Source organism: Chanodichthys erythropterus, chromosome 23 (assembly GCF_024489055.1).
Source record: "Chanodichthys erythropterus isolate Z2021 chromosome 23, ASM2448905v1, whole genome shotgun sequence".
Classification (NCBI taxonomy): Eukaryota; Metazoa; Chordata; class Actinopteri; order Cypriniformes; family Xenocyprididae; genus Chanodichthys; species Chanodichthys erythropterus.
In genome coordinates this window covers 11,429,143-11,447,585 of record NC_090243.1, presented here as the reverse complement: position 1 = coordinate 11,447,585, position 18,443 = coordinate 11,429,143, and the positions used below count along the sequence as shown (strand labels likewise).

The 18,443-nt window shown below is 34.1% G+C and overlaps 1 protein-coding gene across 4 annotated transcripts in view; it reads left to right on the top strand.

Moving 5' to 3' along the window:
- fndc3bb (fibronectin type III domain containing 3Bb) overlaps positions 1-18,443 on the top strand; it is a 76,999-nt gene that overhangs the window by 50,457 nt on the left and 8,099 nt on the right. For 3 of the 4 annotated variants that reach the window (XM_067377353.1, XM_067377357.1, XM_067377356.1), the window contains 11 exons: positions 363-537; positions 2,350-2,436; positions 3,088-3,223; positions 3,319-3,390; positions 4,338-4,459; positions 4,555-4,660; positions 6,152-6,330; positions 7,484-7,597; positions 8,184-8,333; positions 9,949-10,235; positions 17,127-17,336. In XM_067377353.1, coding sequence (XP_067233454.1) covers positions 363-537; positions 2,350-2,436; positions 3,088-3,223; positions 3,319-3,390; positions 4,338-4,459; positions 4,555-4,660; positions 6,152-6,330; positions 7,484-7,597; positions 8,184-8,333; positions 9,949-10,235; positions 17,127-17,336 — 1,638 coding nt within the window. The remainder of the gene's footprint in view (positions 1-362; positions 538-2,349; positions 2,437-3,087; positions 3,224-3,318; positions 3,391-4,337; positions 4,460-4,554; positions 4,661-6,151; positions 6,331-7,483; positions 7,598-8,183; positions 8,334-9,948; positions 10,236-17,126; positions 17,337-18,443) is intronic. The other variant, XM_067377354.1, reaches the window with a different exon arrangement.

Sequence of the window (18,443 nt, the reverse complement as noted above, 5' to 3'; positions counted from 1 at the left end):
TCATGATACCGCCATAGTACTTATTTTTTAAGGGTTATTTCTGAGGTGTAGATGAAATATTGTTTAAAAATGATTTTTTTGCAGTAAATCAAAAAACAATTTTTAAAAATATATAACCCAATGGCATATGTGTTTTTAGTTGTATGCAGTTTAATAGAATTTTGGCCCTGTGGTGTCCTTGTGTTTAATGGTGCGGTAAATGAGAAAATTCTCCTCATTACTCACTATGAGTGGCGGCAGTGCCATTTCACTGGGGGAGAAAGTCCAAACAATTTATACGCATTTTTTGACGAGACACGCATATGTCGTATAATCTTCATAGGATAGGATTTATTACTGTTTACCGTTTTCTTTCTCTGCAGTGGATTCAGCACAGAAGTCGTCTTCTACACCACAGGAAGTCTCCCACAGATTTCCTTGCCTCCACGGCTGGTACAGGCAGGTCCGTCCTGGGTTACGCTGGAGTGGACACGACCAAACAGCTGCAGTGCTGAGGAGGTGGTCACGTACACCCTGGAGATGCAGGATGAGACCAAGGTGTTGAATTCATCCCTACCACCCGCATCCCATAATCCCCCTTGTGCAGTAGTTATTATGGCCTTCTGTTTTAATAATTTTCACCAAAAATAGGCTTTCTCAGTGTTGAGGGAATACGCTGGATATTAGCTGTTATTTCTACCTCACTGGTTGCTGGTTAATCACCTTTGCCCACAGTTGTCTGAGTAAATGTACACTTCTGGATCCATGACTAATGGTAATGTCTGTTTGGGCAGAAAATTTCATCCAAAACATAGACCTCTGTATGAACTAAATAAACAATAAATTGTAAACGTGTGCAGAATTCTGCAAGAAATAAACGGAATTTACTATATAACGCGGAATGTCACGGAATTTGTCAAATTTTTGATGAATGAATTAAAAGCAGGTCAGTACACGTAAATTAAATCGCGATATATACTAGTGACTGAATATTAAACCGCAAAAAGACTATTTAAACATGAATCTTGCATGCCTGTGTGACTGAAATGAATGATGCGGAAGCGCGGTTTCATTTACCTCACACCGCCTCACACACACTCGCGCGGAAGCACGTGCGACGCTCGCGGTGTTTTCGTCCTCTGTCGCCTCACGAATTCATCTCCAGAGCTACTCTGAAAGTCAGTTCATCAGCATTTAACCGCTTCATTTGAGAAAACTACCGTCATAAACACAGAGAAACTCAAAGCTCTAGGCAAAAAGTTCGATTTAACTTGACAAACATATTACTGTTGTACAGTAGAATTTCTTTTAAACAATAATCTGTTTCTTCCATGTTTTAATTTTAACAGTAAAGCTCTGTTGTGCAGCACATTGTTTGACAAAAAAGTTTAATTCCATGATTAAAAGATAAATTAAATAGTATGCGTTCATTTGATTGCCAGAAAAATTGAAATACACAACAGAACTTCTGAAGAAAAAAATCATAAAAATATATTTTTTAATTAATATTGTTCTTTTTAAGAATTCAATTAATTAGACATGCTTTTTGATTATTAAAATGGAATTAAACCATTAAAATGGAATCCAGAAACCAGAATTTGGTTTAAAAAAAAAAAAAAATTGAGGGGAAAGAATAAAATGTAAGGCCCTAAAATTTTTATTTTTTTGTTTAACTTTTATTAAATTGTTGGTAAATTGGACAAGATTCATTTTCAATAAATTAGACATGCTTTTTGATTACTAAAATTTAATTTAACCATTAAAATGGAGTAAAAAAAATAAATAAATCGGAAAAAAACGGAATCCAGAAAAATTTAAATTAAAACTTAAAATGGAAAAAATGGAATTTGGGAAAAAATAAAACGGATTTTATAGGGCCCTACCATTATTCCTTACTTTTATTCCAGATTAAAGTCATGAAACATGCAAAAACACCTGTTTTACATTTGTAATTGAGCATATTTCAGAGTGAAACAGGATATTAATCAAGAAAAATGTTGGACTCACCGTTATTTTGTCCATCAGCATTTGATTGGTTCCTAAACAGTAATGTTACTTACAAGATTGGAGGAAATGCATTGAAAAATAAGAGGCATTGGTGATGTCATCCAACAAGAAAGTTGTTTCAGAGGTAGAGCAAGTTTGATAAACTAATTCTGATGTTAGTTTTCCACACAATTGCACCTTATTTTTGCAATTCCTTTTGATTTTCTTTGAGAAATTTCACACTTCCTCAATTCAATATGTCAGCCACATTGCCGTATTTTCAAGTGTAAGACAAGGCTCGTAAGCAAAGCTGGAAATAATTGTTCCATACTTCACTTCCTGACACCTAAAGAACCATGTTTTTTTTTTTTTTTTTTTTGTCAGGGACTGGACTTCCAGGAAGTTTACAGCGGTTTGGAGCTGAACTGCAAGCTAGAGTCCCTAAGAAGGAACACACTGTACAAATTCAGGGTGAGTGATGATTTTTCCAGCATATAAAACTTTTCAACAATTTTTGTTCACATACACAACCATGTGCACATAAAACAAACCATCCATACAGGTGTTTAACTAGGGTTCTAGAAAATCACAAGTTCCCCAAGCACTTTTGCTTCCTCGTTTCCTCCTTCGTTAATCAGGCAATTAGCGATAATCTAATGAACTTTAGCTTCTCCGCTAACCTGGAGCTGTTTCTCAGATCCAGCCGCTGTTGTTGGGGGAAGGTGAATTGATTTCCTGTGGTGGTGCGTGTTAAAGGCTTTTACTCTAATCTCTGAGAAAGCAGAGAACACTGTGTTATTATCTGGGGAGAAAGGCACTTTAGACAAGATTTTAAATGTGTGCTCCCTGTGATGCTGTAGGTGATTGGGATGCAAAAATTGTGTCATCATGAATCATGAAACGCCACCTGGGTTATCTGCTTTTCAGGGATGTCATCTGAGGTCACTCAGACCTCTCAGAGATGTTTGGAATGAAATACTAGAAACCTGTATACAGTATAAAACTATAGATCTGCATTTTTAATCACTAATAATTAATATATTTGGATGTGAAATCAAATAATGAGTCAAGAAAGAGAGTTCTAAAAGATTTGACTTCCAATTCATTCATTCTCCTCTACAGCTCATCACTTGCAGCGGTGAGTGGCGCAGTGCACCGAGCTCTCTGCTCGTGTGTAAGACGACCCCAGACAGACCCGGACCCCCTGTGAATCCTGCAGTAAACATAGTCACATATCACAGCTTCTGTGTGACGTGGGGTAGGAAAAACTTAGTTATCATTGTATGTTTCACACAGGGTTTTTTTGTTGTCTGTTTATCATTACATTCTAACCTTCACCTATAATTAAATCAGAACCTCCACAAGATGATGGTGGATCTGGAGACTTGACGTACATCCTGGAGATATCTGAAGGGAATTCAGAAGGTATTTCTGATTTCAAACGGGTGAATCTGACATGCATTATGTCCATGTCGCATTTAACCTAAAAATTAAAGAGCGTTATATTTTGCTAAAACATTTTAGTACCATTTAATATAATTTTTTGCATGGTCACACAAACAAAAAAAATATTATTACAATGTACCAAAGTACTAAACAAATTTAAATGAACAAGTTTAAAACTTGTATATTTCAATTTTAAACTTGCAAATTTTACAATTTGAAGAATATATTATTCTTTCACATTATATTTTTAATTGTTGTTTTATTTCATAGTAATGTGAAGTGAGGTAGTGATTAATTGACATGAAAATAATACATAAATATTAAAAAATGAACACTACAGTTTCTTTTTTTTGTTCTTTTTTTGTTCTCTCACCAAGGCTGCTTTTATTTGATCAAAAATACTGAAGAAAAAAAACTATGAAATATTATTGTGGTTTAAAAGAACACTTTTCTATTTTAATGTTTTTAAAAGTAATTTATTCCTGTGATGGCAAAGCTGAATTTTCAGCATCATTAGTCACATAATCCTTCAGAAATCATTCTAATATGCTGATTTGGTGCTCAAAAATATATATTTCTTATTATTATCACTGTTGAAAACAGTTGTGCTGCTTAATATTTTTGTTGAAACCATGATACTTTTTTTTCAGGATTCTTTGAATAGAAAAGTCAAAAGAACCGCATTTATTTGAATTAGATTTTTTTGTTTTTGTAACATTGTTAATGTCTTATTGTCAATATTGATCAATTTAATTCATGCTTCTCAAAAAAAAATCTTACTGACCCCAAACATTTGAACAAATAATTTCATTTTTTCAATATAGTTTCTGGTTTCTTTCTTTTGATTTTGATGTGAAATATGCCTCTGATGTGGTTTTGACAGGTTCAGTAAGATAGATGTGTTATGAATCTGTGTTTATGTTCAGCAGAGAGGCAGTGGAAGACTCTCTATAGAGGACCAATGAGGAAACATTTGTGTGAGGATCTAAAACCAGCAACAAGCTACTCCCTGAGACTCAGCTGTGTGGATGTGGGCGGACAAAGCCAGGTATGAAAAGTTCATTTAGTGATTTCCCAGGCTGATTCATAAGATGTCAGTGTACTCCTTGTGTTGTAAATTGACATATTTTGTTGGTTGTGCAGTGCTCGGATGAATTTTCGGTGCGCACTAATATTCCACCCCCTGGCCGCTGTCAACCCCCAAGGATCATGGGTGATGTCAAACACAAGGAGCTTACTTTGCAGTGGGGTGAGGCTCTTATTTTTTCATTCTATATGCTCTATTCTTCTCTCTTTTGCCTCTTCAAGTCTCAAAGGAATGAACAGATTATCTAAAAATAGTTTAGCATTTGTGGCATAAAAGCTTTTTTCCCTTATGTATGAACATATGACTATAATATGACCCTATTTAACAAATCACTTAATCTATCTGAAAAGAGAAATTGAAGTTAAAAACATGATGAATCACGCTTGTCTGCTTTTAGACTAATTACGTTTGTTGCCAGGTCAACAGTTGAAGTATTCAGAGGATTTATAGTTATAGAACTCTGTTCAGGCCTAAAGTCCAAATTACCCATAATGCACAAGAATGCATCTACTTTGTGTGTTATTCACACATTACATCACCCTGTTTACTGTGTGGGTCTGTGTTTGCATCCATGTGTGTGTGTTTAAGGGAACCTGAGGTAAAATGCAGTTGTTTGTTAGCGATAATACCCCTGACTCACTGTTTTTGAGTGAAGATGGGCTCATTTAAGAGGCTGAACACTGTCTATAAATAACTGTGAAATAGCAGTGCTGATTTCAGCCATCCATGCTGACTCTCAGAGCTCTGCACCGCTCGGACAGCAGGCGTGAGCTTCCCTGCATGTTCTCCATCACTGCAATTGATCGCTTCCTTCCTGTAGCCAGTTAGCCACAGTTGAAGAGGGAACTGAGAACGTGTTTTGGTTTTGAGAGGCTGGTGGATGAATGACTTCTGAGGTCATCATAAAGTCCGTGTCTGGGACACGTAAGGACAGTAGGATTGCATTGTGGTTTCACAACAACAGCGTTTTAGAACTTCGCCTTTGTAATTTATGGGTTGCAACATTGAATATTTCTCATAATAATGGCCATAAAATTTTTATTGAGTGTGTGAATTATTAGAAATTTGATTGTCATTTACATGAGGAAATGGAAGGTAAATAATTGACATTTACATAAGTCTGCCTGTGGAGCTTTTCAATAATAGGTGAGTTGAAATATTGTAAAACATGTAATAATAATAATAATAATAATAATTATTATTATTATTATTATTATTATTATTATTATTATTATTCAAATTATAAAAAAAATATTTTTAAAGTTCTGCAATATAGGCTATGAATTATTAATTTAATAATTTATAAAAATGTCTCTTGTCACCTTCCAGGTCACAATTTTTTAATTTTTACTAATATGTGGCATTTATTTATTTATTTATTTATTATGAGGCATTTATGAGTTATTATTATCATGTGTTTTGCAATATAAACTTTTATTAATTATCCTTCCGAGTCACAAATTTTTTTTTATTAAAATATTTAAATTTAAAAATTTTTTTTTTATATATATATATATATATATATTAAAAAAAAAAAAATTATAATTTAAAAAAAAATATATATATTGACTTTTGTACGTTTAAATGATTTCTTTTTGTTTTTTCCCAGTCTCTATATTTCTCCCACTCACTCTTAATTCTTCTTTTCTCCAGATGGTCCTTTGTGTGATGAAGAGAGTGAAGGTGTGGAGTTTAGCTTGGAGATGTGTGCAATGGAGGAAGGTTCGGAACCGGCGGAGGTGTACCATGGATTCAAAACACAGTGCACTGTGGCTAATTTGCTCCCTGGCACCACCTACAGGTTCCAAGTTCGTGCAGCCAACAGTGTTGGGGTAAGTCACCCTGCACGCAAAAGCACAAACTAAAATGAAAATGAAAAATATTTTAAAAAAAGCTGATTCCACATATTAATAAATACTATAATAGTTTATAAAAAAAAAATAATACAATAACATTGAGACAGATGAAATGAAATCCACATTTTATAACAAACCCTTACCCTTCACATCTCCTTAGGGCAATATTAAAGGGATAGTTCACCCAAAAATGAAAATTTGATGTTTATCTGCTTACCCCCAGGGCATCCAAGATGTAGGTGACTTTGTTTCTTCAGTAGAACACAAATGATGATTATTAACTCCAACCGCTGCCGTCTGTCAGTCAAATAATGCTAGTGAATGGGAACTTCTACTATAAGAGTAAATAAAACTTGCATAGACAAATCCAAATGAAACCCTGTGGCTCGTGACGACATATTGATGTCCTAAGACACAAAATGATTACCTCTAAAACACCACTATGTCCAACTGCGTTCAGTACTCGCTTAGTGAGGTCTGATCGCGCTCTGACAGCGGCAGTGATGTCTCGCGCATATACTTCAACGAGTGCGAGAGATCACTGCCACTGTCAGAGCGCGGTCAGACCTCACTAAGCGAGTGCTGAACGCAGTTGGACATAGTGGTGTCATAGAGGTAAAAAATGAAATAAATACTGTTCGGTTTATCATAAAAAAACAATCCTTTCGTGTCTTAGGACATCAATGTGTCGTCACGAGCCGCAGGGTTTAATTTGGATTTGTCTATGCAAGTTTTATGTACTCTTATAGTAGAAGTTCCCATTCACTCCCATTATTTGACTGACAGACTACAACGGTTGGAGTTAAAAATCATCATTTGTGTTCTACTGAAGAAACAAAGTCACCTACATCTTGGATGTGCTGGCGGTAAGCAGATAAACATCACATTTTCATCTTTGGGTGAACTATCCTTTTAAAGGGATCTGCTGTCTCCCTAGGCAATGATATTAAGAAGCTAATTCAGCCATCACAGAAGATAGATGCCTAACACAGCCTAACAACGCTTTAGGTTTACCTGCCACAGAAATAACAGATTTCCCTCCTTATTGTAGAGTCCAGGCCATTCATTACCTTTGAGACAGCTTAAGCGCTCTAAATCTCAGCTGCTTTCTCTTCTTTTTTTTTTCTAGTATGGACCTTACTCTGAATCTGTGGAAATAAGCACTGATGCTGGCCCCCCAGGACAATGTAGTCCCCCTGCCATCAATGTGACAACACACACTTGTGCTGATGTGACCTGGGAGGTGAGTCAGCCATTCATACAGTACAGTACATGATGAATCGTACTGTTGTATGATAAAATGGTCAGAGTGATTTTCTGCTGCATTGAGAGAGAAAAAAATCAATTTTCAGAAGCATTCGATGTCCTTGGGACTCATAGAAAGAAAAAAGGTGTTGAATTAGAAGAATATGTGCTCAATACAGGTGCAGAAACTAAACTGCATCATAATACCATCATCGATCAACCAGAAAGTGTTGAAGATTCATTCTTTTCAGTGAAGATGGCAGATTGTGTCCACGCAAATTGTTTTCTTAACCAGTTGCGCTTTCTATCCCTTCTTCTCAAAAGACATGACAAAGGGCCTTTTGTGTTTTGTTCACAATGAAAATGAATGTGCTTTTAATCCTTGATGTCTCCTGAATGTCAAAGATTTCAGTTATTTGCATTGTTTGTGGTCTTGAGAGGTTGTTTCGTTTGATGCGTTAGCTCTCTTGCGTTTGTCCTGATGAAACTGTGTCAAGCAGGTAATTAGTCACGTACTGCTGGGATTATGCGTTTGTTGCTCTGGTTTCCTGGAGCATAACGCTTGCTCTGATCTCAATCCTCAGAACAAGGAGAGCTCTGGGATAGACATTTCTGAGTACCGGCTGGACTGGGGACGTGATTTGGACTCTCTTGAACTGGTTTACAGTGGAACAGAAACCTTCTTCCAAATCTCCAACCTGGAGGCATCAACAGACTACTGCTGCAGGCTGCAGGTAGTTCATGATGTATCTAACGTGAACCATTTTCTGTTAGGACCATTAGACGTTTGCTCAAACATATTAATATTAGGGTGGTCAACGTTAACGAATTATATTTGTGATTCAATGTTAAACAAGATAAATGACATATGCTTAATTTCACGATAAGTATGCAATTAATCGCACAAAAGGGTGTGATTTAATCACGATTAAAAGATTTTAGTCTTATTGATTAAAACAATCTATTTTATTTTATTTTATTCATTTATTTGCTTTATTTTTAGATTTCTTTTATATTTTTAAATCGCTTTTATTATTTAATTGCTTTATTTTTTAAAATGCCTTTTTAATTGCTTTATTTTTGTTTATTGTTTGTTTTTTAAATTATGTTTTATATTTAATTATATGCTTATTTCAGGATATTTAGTGCTGAGAAAAGGGTATTAAAAAGCATTAACATTTGTAATGTTTGACTGTTTTTTTTTTCTTATATGTTATATATTTAATTATAACAAGTGCAGAATTTATAAATTGTTGAATTTTAATAAACATTTATTTTTAAAATAATTCATTTTTTATTTTACAGGTTTTTTTTTTTTTTTTTTTTAAATAATTGTTTTAAAAAAAATATTTGAAAGCAGAATGTGCTGATGATAAATCTTATAATTCACAGTAAAATGAGTTGTGAATAAATTATCTTCCTAATTTCTTACTCAAGGAAACACATTATTCTAATTGTTCCTGAAAGTAATTTGGCTCATAAAATTGTTTTGAGCATAATCACAATGAAATGCAGGCATAACTCACTGCTTGCATTGTGATTAAACAAACAAGAAGAGTGTAAAACCTTAATCACACCGTATAAAGAGGATAAACACTTTCTTTTTACAATTAATTTATATATACATTTTTTAATTATTGTATTAAACGTAGCCTACAAGCATTGGTGTGTACATTATCATTGTCTCTTTGCAAACTAGTTTTAATGCATCAAAAATAAACCTGCAAATTGTACCTATTAGACATTTATATAAGCATTAATAGAGTTCAAATGTTAGACTGGAGCTGTGTTAGCTCTGGAAATGTTCCAACCTTTGAGTGCTCCTCTTCACATTTAATTGGCTCTGAATCACTGTGTCTGTTACGTTGTGGAGGCAAAACAATCCATCAACACTGGAATGAAGAGAATTCATTTCTCGATGTACTCTCCACAATACTCAGTGTATTTCCAAATCTTTTGATGAACCAAAAGCATTATTGTGTATATATAGGCCAAAAGATAATTAGCAAAACTGATTATGAATTTTTTTGAGTTTAGTCAGCATGAAACGGAAGCTGTGGTAGTCATTTCTTCCCATATTTGTGAAGTATATCCGAGTGAAGCGACTTCTTGAACAAGAAGAAATGTAGGTCTTGCGCCAGTAAACGTGTCATTAAAGAAGAGAAAATATACTGCTGCAAGAGGGAGGGGAAGTTATTTTGATTAAAGATTCTTTAAAAAAAAAAAAAAAAAAGATGTGCACGGATAAATCATTTATAAAAAATACTACAATGTTCCATAAAAAAAACAATAATTGTCCATTTTGATTTCATGGAAATTTTAAAGGTGCCATTTGTATTCTGTTCATAGGCAATGAACCAGGCAGGGGCGGGCCCCTACAGTGATCTGGTGACATGTCGGACCCCTGCAGCAGTCCCTGATTTAGTATCCGGAGTGTACCTGCTCGACCTCCCTCTAACCCCGACAGAAAGTGAGTCCTTCTCCCCCTCCACCTGTCTGGCTCTCACCTGGGACGAGCCCCACTGTAATGGAGCAGAAATCACCTCCTACAGCATCTCAATGGGAGACAGCATCATCACCACCGGAAACGCAACCTGTCACATTATCAGGGACCTGCTGCCGGACAGCGAGTACAGGTCAGCGGAGATGTTGTTTAACACTTTTATCTCTTTTTTTTACCATCCTGCACTACCAGCTCTATATATATTTGTGCATTAGCGATGACCGGGGGACCTTATTTTCTCATGGTTCTGTAATATACAGACGAGTACTGGTGAGCCACAAACAGGTCCCTGAATTAGTGTTATTAGCTCTACAAATGGATTCCACTTATGTCTTACTCAAGATGTGTTCAGCAAAATGGTGCATTCTGGGTAGATTAAAGTTGTTAGCAGGGTATATTTGCTGTTTGTTTTTTATACAAAATTACAGTGGTACCATGGTACGGTGAATGTATCAGATGGTAATACCACAGTACATTGGATATATGCTATCGTACTGAATGGTTGCCATTCATGCATCATGCTGTTTACAAAAAAAAAAAACTACAGTAGTATGTTAAAAAAAAAAAAAAAAAGTTCTTTATTGGTATCTATTGTTCCATGAAGAACGTGTAACATCCATGGAACATTTCCATCGCATAAAAGATTCTTTATAAAGGAAAAAAGTTCTTAATTAAAATGTTCTTCAAATTAAAGGTGCTCTAGATTCAAATTTTTTCATTATTAAACACTTGCAGTCTGTATAATTCATAAACACAACTTCATTCTTTATAAAGCTCTCCAACAGTGTGTAATGTTAGCTTTAGCCACGGAGCACTATCAAACGAGAATTAAAGGGGCCGCACACCCTGAATCGGCGCATTTATAATGATGCCCCAAAATAGGCAGTTAAAAAAATTAATTAAAAAAAACTATGGGGTATTTTGAGATGAAACCTCACAGATACATTCAGGGGACACCTTAGACTTACATTACATCTTTTTAAAAACATGTTCTTCAGCACCTTTTAAGAAAAATGGTTCTTTTAAGTGCTGTTCACTGAAAGGCTCTTTGGGCAGTGTAATATTGTGGTACTTTTTTGGTTATACAAATCATCCTTGTATAAATAAGTCATTTCCTTATGCAAATGTGTTAAGATCCTCCTTTCAAAATATACCCTATCTCGCATGGTATTTGGGCTAATAGGCTTCGGGAAAGTGAGTCTGTTAAATGTTACCTGAGGTAAAGGCTTTAATTTGGGATGGACGACAACATTAAATGGACACAGATGTGACTTCTCCAATGAGGAAATGGACAATGAAACACATCCCCAAATATTATGGCAAATGCACTCGTAATTATCATGAACACATAACGTCGCTAATGGAACTAGAGATTTCAAAATCCTTCTTGAGCGGTCCAAAAAATAACATGTTCCAGCTCACCCTAATGACCCAAAGTTACAAAATGTATTTGGACAAAAATTACTAAAATTTCAAGGCATTAACTAAATATCAAACTAAGTGGTCTCTGAAAAAAAAAAAAATAATGCTCAACTTTTGCAATTACCAACTGGGGTTAAGGTGATTTTAAATAGATGTATGAATTCAGTTGTCCTTAAGTTCTCACATGTGTCCTAGCAGTATCACATTATATATGTGTATCACACACATATATATTTATATATATATATATATATATATATATATATATATATATATATACACATCAGAGGTCGCGTTAACCGAAAATTTTCCGTCATTGACGGAATTTTTTTATCAATGACGGAAAAATCTGAAGGCCGTCCGTCACGGTGACAGCTTACACTCAGGGTGATCTACTGTAAATTGTAACTGTAATTCACACCCCTGTCCAGTTGGTGGCGAGTGCACTCCAATGTAGCAGCAGAGCACTGGATCCATGACAAAAAAAACTGGCAGGAATCTTTTGCTATGCGTTTGATACTGATAACGCCCAGGCGAGTACCCAGAAGCTACAACTCTCTATCACGCCACATTAAAGAGCGCCAAAACGGTATTTATTGCTTGAATTTCTTAATGAAATGGACAGAATTTGAAATCTGAGACTTTTCTTCCATATCAAAAGCAACACAAAGCGTTAAGCCTATTGCGATTTATTGGATGGGAGGCGCACAATGCACTGTTTAATCATCAACTGAAAACAGCATAGCCTACCAAGAGATCGACTATGGTTTACGAATCGATATTGGTCTCATGAATGCGCAAAACAGCAAGGAGACATTTTAATTGTTTGTTAATAAAGTAATGTTTTCTGAATCAGTGTCGGCTGCAAAGATGAAGTTGATATTGACTCTCATCATCTATGGATGCGCTAGAGAGAGAATGCACTTCATTCGGTTTAGTCTACATAATCAGAGTAGCCTATTTCTTTTCGTTTTGAATTAATTCGTTTTCGTTAAAGTAGGTATTTAAAGCTTTCTGTAGATATATTTCTCATGTATGTGAGGCAAGCAGCCGCTGAGTTTCGGTTCATTTAGCCTGTAAGACGCGCTCCAGTTCATGCGCCAGTGATCGCGCCCGCGCCTCCATGTCATGATTATATTGTCTGTTATATTTGCTTCTTATTTATTACATCCAGGCAATTGGTTAATGAAACATTGATTAAAATTAAGATACAATTTTTACAAAACGAAATTCACTTTAAAGAAAGGCTTTCTAGAAAATAAAACTTAATGAAGTGTTTAAAATCATGTCTGACATGTCATGTCTCCGGATATACTGCGCATCTCATGATGCATCATGCTGTTAACTTTTCATAATCAAATAGATGAATTTAAAATATAACATAGGACTATTTAAACATAAATATGAAACTATGTTTTCTTTAATGGCTACCAACACGTAGCCTATACAACAGTCACGTTACAGAGAAATTTCATGTGTGAATTACCCGTCATTTTAATTTTCATATTTTAATTATAATAACACATTTAATTGCTTTTATTTTTGTTCAAATGTTATAATAACACATTTAATTGCTTTTATTTGTGAACAAAAATAAAAGCAATTAAATGTGTTATTATAATTAAAATATGAAAATTAAAATGACGGGTAGTAATAGATTATGACGGAATTTTTACGACCCTGTCCGTCAAAATGACGGACAATGTTACAGTCTAACGCAACCTCTGATACACACGTATATATATATATATATATATATATATATATATATATATATATATATCAAACTATAATAGATAATATATATATATCTCACAGATATTAATATTTTTTTTTTTTTTTTTTTTTTTTATATATATATATATATATATATATATATATATATATATATATATATATATATATATATATAAAAAAAAAAATAAAAAAAAAATATTATATATATATATATATATATATATATATCCCCCCCGCTAAATCCCAACATCAGCCCATTCAGAAATACCGATTCCTTGGCAGAAATCGCTAAAAGCCACTTCCCTTTGTCAGCAAAGGCCTCTAAGTCCACAGAAGAACCAACTGGAAGACGCAAATTGAATCAAATGATTTCAAAAAGAATGACGGTGTGAGTCTGTCAATTGCCGAGCTGAAAGTTTTTATCATGTTTTGTCCATTAAATACCAATGTATTGACTAAAGAGTCATTTTTGAAAATAAAGCATTTCTATAACTGACTAATAACTTTTCATTGCCATTAAAGTGAAATTACTGAACCTAAACATAAGAGCCTGGTTAAAACAAATCTAATTTAAAAGAAAACATGTCAGACAGACTTACAGGATTTTGCAATGGAACTCTTTATATATGAATATGGTTCCTGAATTCATTACAAATTTCCAGAGAATCAAGCCCCACATACTGTTATTTTAGTCATAGTAAGGGCTTTAAAACAGTTTTGACAAAACAAAAGTTTTGAACATTGTGACTTTTTAATAGAAATAAAAAAGCTTCAGGTTTTGTAAATAAGCTTTAATAGAAGTCCCACTGAGACCATAAACAGTGGGCATGGCCATGTGAGGTTATTTATACATCTGCACATGAAAAAATTCTGTAATTTCCTCACCCTCATGTTCCAAATGTGTATGTATTTCTTTCCATGAGACACAGAAAGAGAAATTTTAAAGAACGTTAATGGGTCAAAGACCTATAAGGTTTTCAAAGTAGCAAAAAAAATAAAACTGCAATTACAATTCTCTAAAAGGAGTGTCACGTATGCCCTTATATTAGATATATTCAAGAATAAAGCCAATAATTAATTTTTATTGTGATTGATATGAATGTATTTTTTAACATACACTTAATCACAAGGTTATATGTCCACACTTGGACCAGAAAAAAATGACATTATTTTATTTTGAATACCACATATTTGATGTTACAGGTACAACTATTTATTACAAATACTTCCTGTCTTACACTTAAAAAATCTATTAAAAGTATCTTTCACTTCATCCTTTGAGCTTTGTTTTCATCTCTGAGTCCATTGTACTCAATTGTTTCATCTCTCAGAGTCAAAATTATTGTATTTTAATATGAAATACTAGTGTTGTACTGTATGACAATGTTTTGTTACCTTAAATGACACATATCACTACGGCCTAAAAATATTGATTGAATGTGAGTCCTTCAGCGATAACAGTACTGATCCTATGAATTATTATTATTATCAGCAATAGTATTTTTCTTTTAGCTATTTAAGTTATAAAACTGTTAAAAACAAAAAAAAAAAAAAAAAAAAACTGGAGAAGATGTTTAAAAATGTGAGGGAGATGATCCATAAGCCACACACATAAAGAACATGGATTTTATTATGCAAATTAGTTTATATGACGCAAGAGGTACAATTTCATTAATGTAGGATTAAATCAGCATTGAACATTTCAAACAAACTATTTAAAAACATTTCAGAAACATTGTGTAAAAAAACTTCCATGAAATCAACACAAAACATTGGATATCTTTCGCAAAGTAATATCACGACACTACATCACATCAGGTATTTTCAGCATCAGATTGTGTCCTTGTATGGATTAGTGGATGATCAGGATTGACATCCTTCTTTCTTCTCTGATAACTTAAAAAAAATTAAAAATTGATAGTTATGACACTGGTAAAGAATATGATTTGCATCCATTACATGTTATTAATAGTCCATTAATAGTAGGTTCTAAAACTTAATCAAAGTTTAAAGGTTAAACCAACAGTCTGTACAGTCTAAATTTTTCAAAGTGACCCCAAATATGAAGCAGCTATTAGCTAATATAATTCATAATCAGTTTTAATCCATATGTGTTTGTAATGTTATATTAACTAAAATAATCCATCAGTTATACCTTAACTGCAGGTATAATTAAACAGTTGCATCTTCAGTATAAAGATAATGTGCCTTGAAATACCTTAAAATGCCATAAAATAGTTTAATATGATAATATTCAGTTTTCATACAGAAAGTGAATATGCATTGCATGATTTAGATGTTGTAAATTACTGAAAACATGGGATAACAAGGCCACTGTCATTCAGCATAATGGGTGACATTGTGGTATAACATGAAACTTTTGTTGTGCTGAAGGACAAAAGCGTGATACTGAAAGACAGATTTCATACATGAACATATTTAACAGGCTGTTCCTTGGTCACCTATATAAAGTAATGGCCTTTACCTATAAAGATCATCCTTAATGTTCATATTTAATATAGCTTTTTATAAAATAATAACATTAAAAGTATCTTTTCTGTGTTGTACTGAAGGACAAAAGTTACTAGAGGGTGAAAAATTTTTCAGAGAGATTTAATCACTTTATCCCATAGATAGAGGGTCTTCAATGAGTCCTCTTTGTAATGTGTCACTGTCACATGAGTACCATCATGTGATATGCTTTAAAATGTTTGTTTTTTTTATCTTTGTTATACCAAATGACTTTCATGAAACACAAAAGTCGGAACAAATATTCTTCAAGTTTTAAAATATATTGTAGACGGAGTATTTTGCCCATTGTTCTATATATTACTGCAGACACTAGCACAGTTATGCCATGGGTGTTCATTTATTTTTTTAGGATGAATTTCTACATTTTAAAAGCCCAATCTGGACTGTTACACTGAAGCTCCCATTGAGCTCAATAGTTTTAATAGTTTTCAACACATATATTTCTGGGTCAAAAGAAGGGTAAGAGTTAAGTGATTTAATATTATATTTACACCTATTTATCTTTTTAGGTTAAATTAATCGCCTTCGGACAGCAAATTTAGACATCTTGTGTTTGCCCTCGCGCTGCTTTTTTTTTTTAACTCAATGGATAAATGACACCAAACACAAAGCGTTTGCATAAGTGCAACTGATATATGTTCCATAGAAGACAGAAAGTCATACAGGTATAGAACAACATGAGGATGAGTAGATGACAGAATGTCTGTTTGTCAAAGGTATTGTAATAAGTTTCCCTCTTTTCAGAGCACTTCTGCTAAAATTATTTATAAATGTTTTTCTGTCCCATGTGCACTTAAAATAATTGGATTCTTGGATATCAGGTGGATAACTTCTCAGAAATCCTCATTCGAATGCAAGACCACCCCTTCAGCCAGAGTAGATCATTTTCATCTGTGCTGAAAGGTCACAGAGAGCCAGAGGCTGAAGATACCTGCAGTGCTTAACTGGGATCGACAGATGAAGCAAACAAACCAGAAAGTGAATAAAGCCACATTGGGCATAGCTGCAGGAATTACTGACTCTTAGTTTGCAGATGAATCGGCTTCAAAATTGATAGTAATATAATATGATATGATATTAATAATAATATATGACAGTAATAGTAATGCTGATAGACAGAGCTTCATTTTTGGGTGATCTATTTCCTTAAAGTTACCAATAATGAATCACTGACACCTATTTTCCTTAGAGTAGTCCATAGGGTCGTTCAAGTGAAGAGAGATCATTTGAAGAGAGTCAAGAATTAATGTTAGAAGTTACTTAGCCTTTAAACCCAAGGGAACTAACAACTGAACAAGACTAAATTGCTTAAACCCTTTCTTTCTCCTCTCAGCCTGCAGATTCGAGCAGAAAATGAAATCGGCCCCGGGCCCTTCAGTCAGACCCTAACAGTGAGGACAAGGCCCCTGCCGCCCTCTCCACCACGGCTGGAGTGTGCAGCGGTCGGACCCCAGAGTCTGAAACTACGCTGGGGTTTCAGCAGCCGAAGTCATTTCACCGACAACACTACCTACATTCTGCAGATGGAAGACAGGAATCAGAGGTTAGCACTGAAAGAGCGGGATGTGCAAAACTACATATTTTCAAAATCAAGTAGTCTGAGAGTCGTCTGAACAACTAATTGGTCTTAATGATGTCTTTTGTAATTAGGCTAATTTAGATGTATTTTTAGAAAATGAACCATTTTTAACGGATTAGTTCACTTCAGAAATAAAATTTCCTGAATTTACTTCAGAATCAAATGTAAACATCAAAATAAACACTGAACTTGCGCGATTAGACATGCTACATGACGAACACTTTGTAAAGATCCATTTTGAGGGTTCTATTAGCTGTTTGAACTTTGTTTATGCTGTTAAAGGCAAGCGCGAGGGGGCGGGGGAGTGCAAGATTTAAAGGGGCCGCAGCCTGAATCGGCTCATATTTAATTATGCCCCAAAATAGGCAGTTAAAAAAATTAATTAAAAAAAATCTATGGGGTATTTTGAGCTGAAACTTCACAGACACATTCAGGGGACACCTTAGACTTATATTACATCTTGTAAAAAAACGTTCGATGGCACCTTTAAGACTTTTAGAGAATTTCTTGCTTGTAAAATTATATAACAATATTTAAGAAAGCCATTTGTCTTTTCTTTCGTAACAGTATTATTTTAGTATCATTGATATAGTGTTAGGGTAACTTTTAAAAGTAATGTTACAATATTGCGTTTAAAAAAAAAAAAGTACATATTTGCTTATTGGTATGGTTGAATTGGATCATCGAAGGTCAGCGGTTAAAAAGTGAAATTAAATACATAAAGTATATTTGTGTAATTTAACATTTAATTATTGCAGGTTTTCGGAATTTCGGAGTTTGCATTTCACAGTTTTTATTCATTTTGAGGAATACTAAATCTGTTTGTGTGCAAGTGAGATGAGTAAATTAATGTTCACATTTAGAGCCTGTCCACACGGAGACGCATTTAGCTGTATGGGCAAAAATTTTATATCTTTTACATCTTTTTTTAAAACAGGGTCCCAGAGTGGATAAACCTGAAAACGACACCCTTGCGTTTTTGTGTGTACAGCCAATCCGTATATATTGTGTAACGATGATGCCATCAGCCCATGACTCTAGTAACAGTAACAACAACATTAGCGTACGACA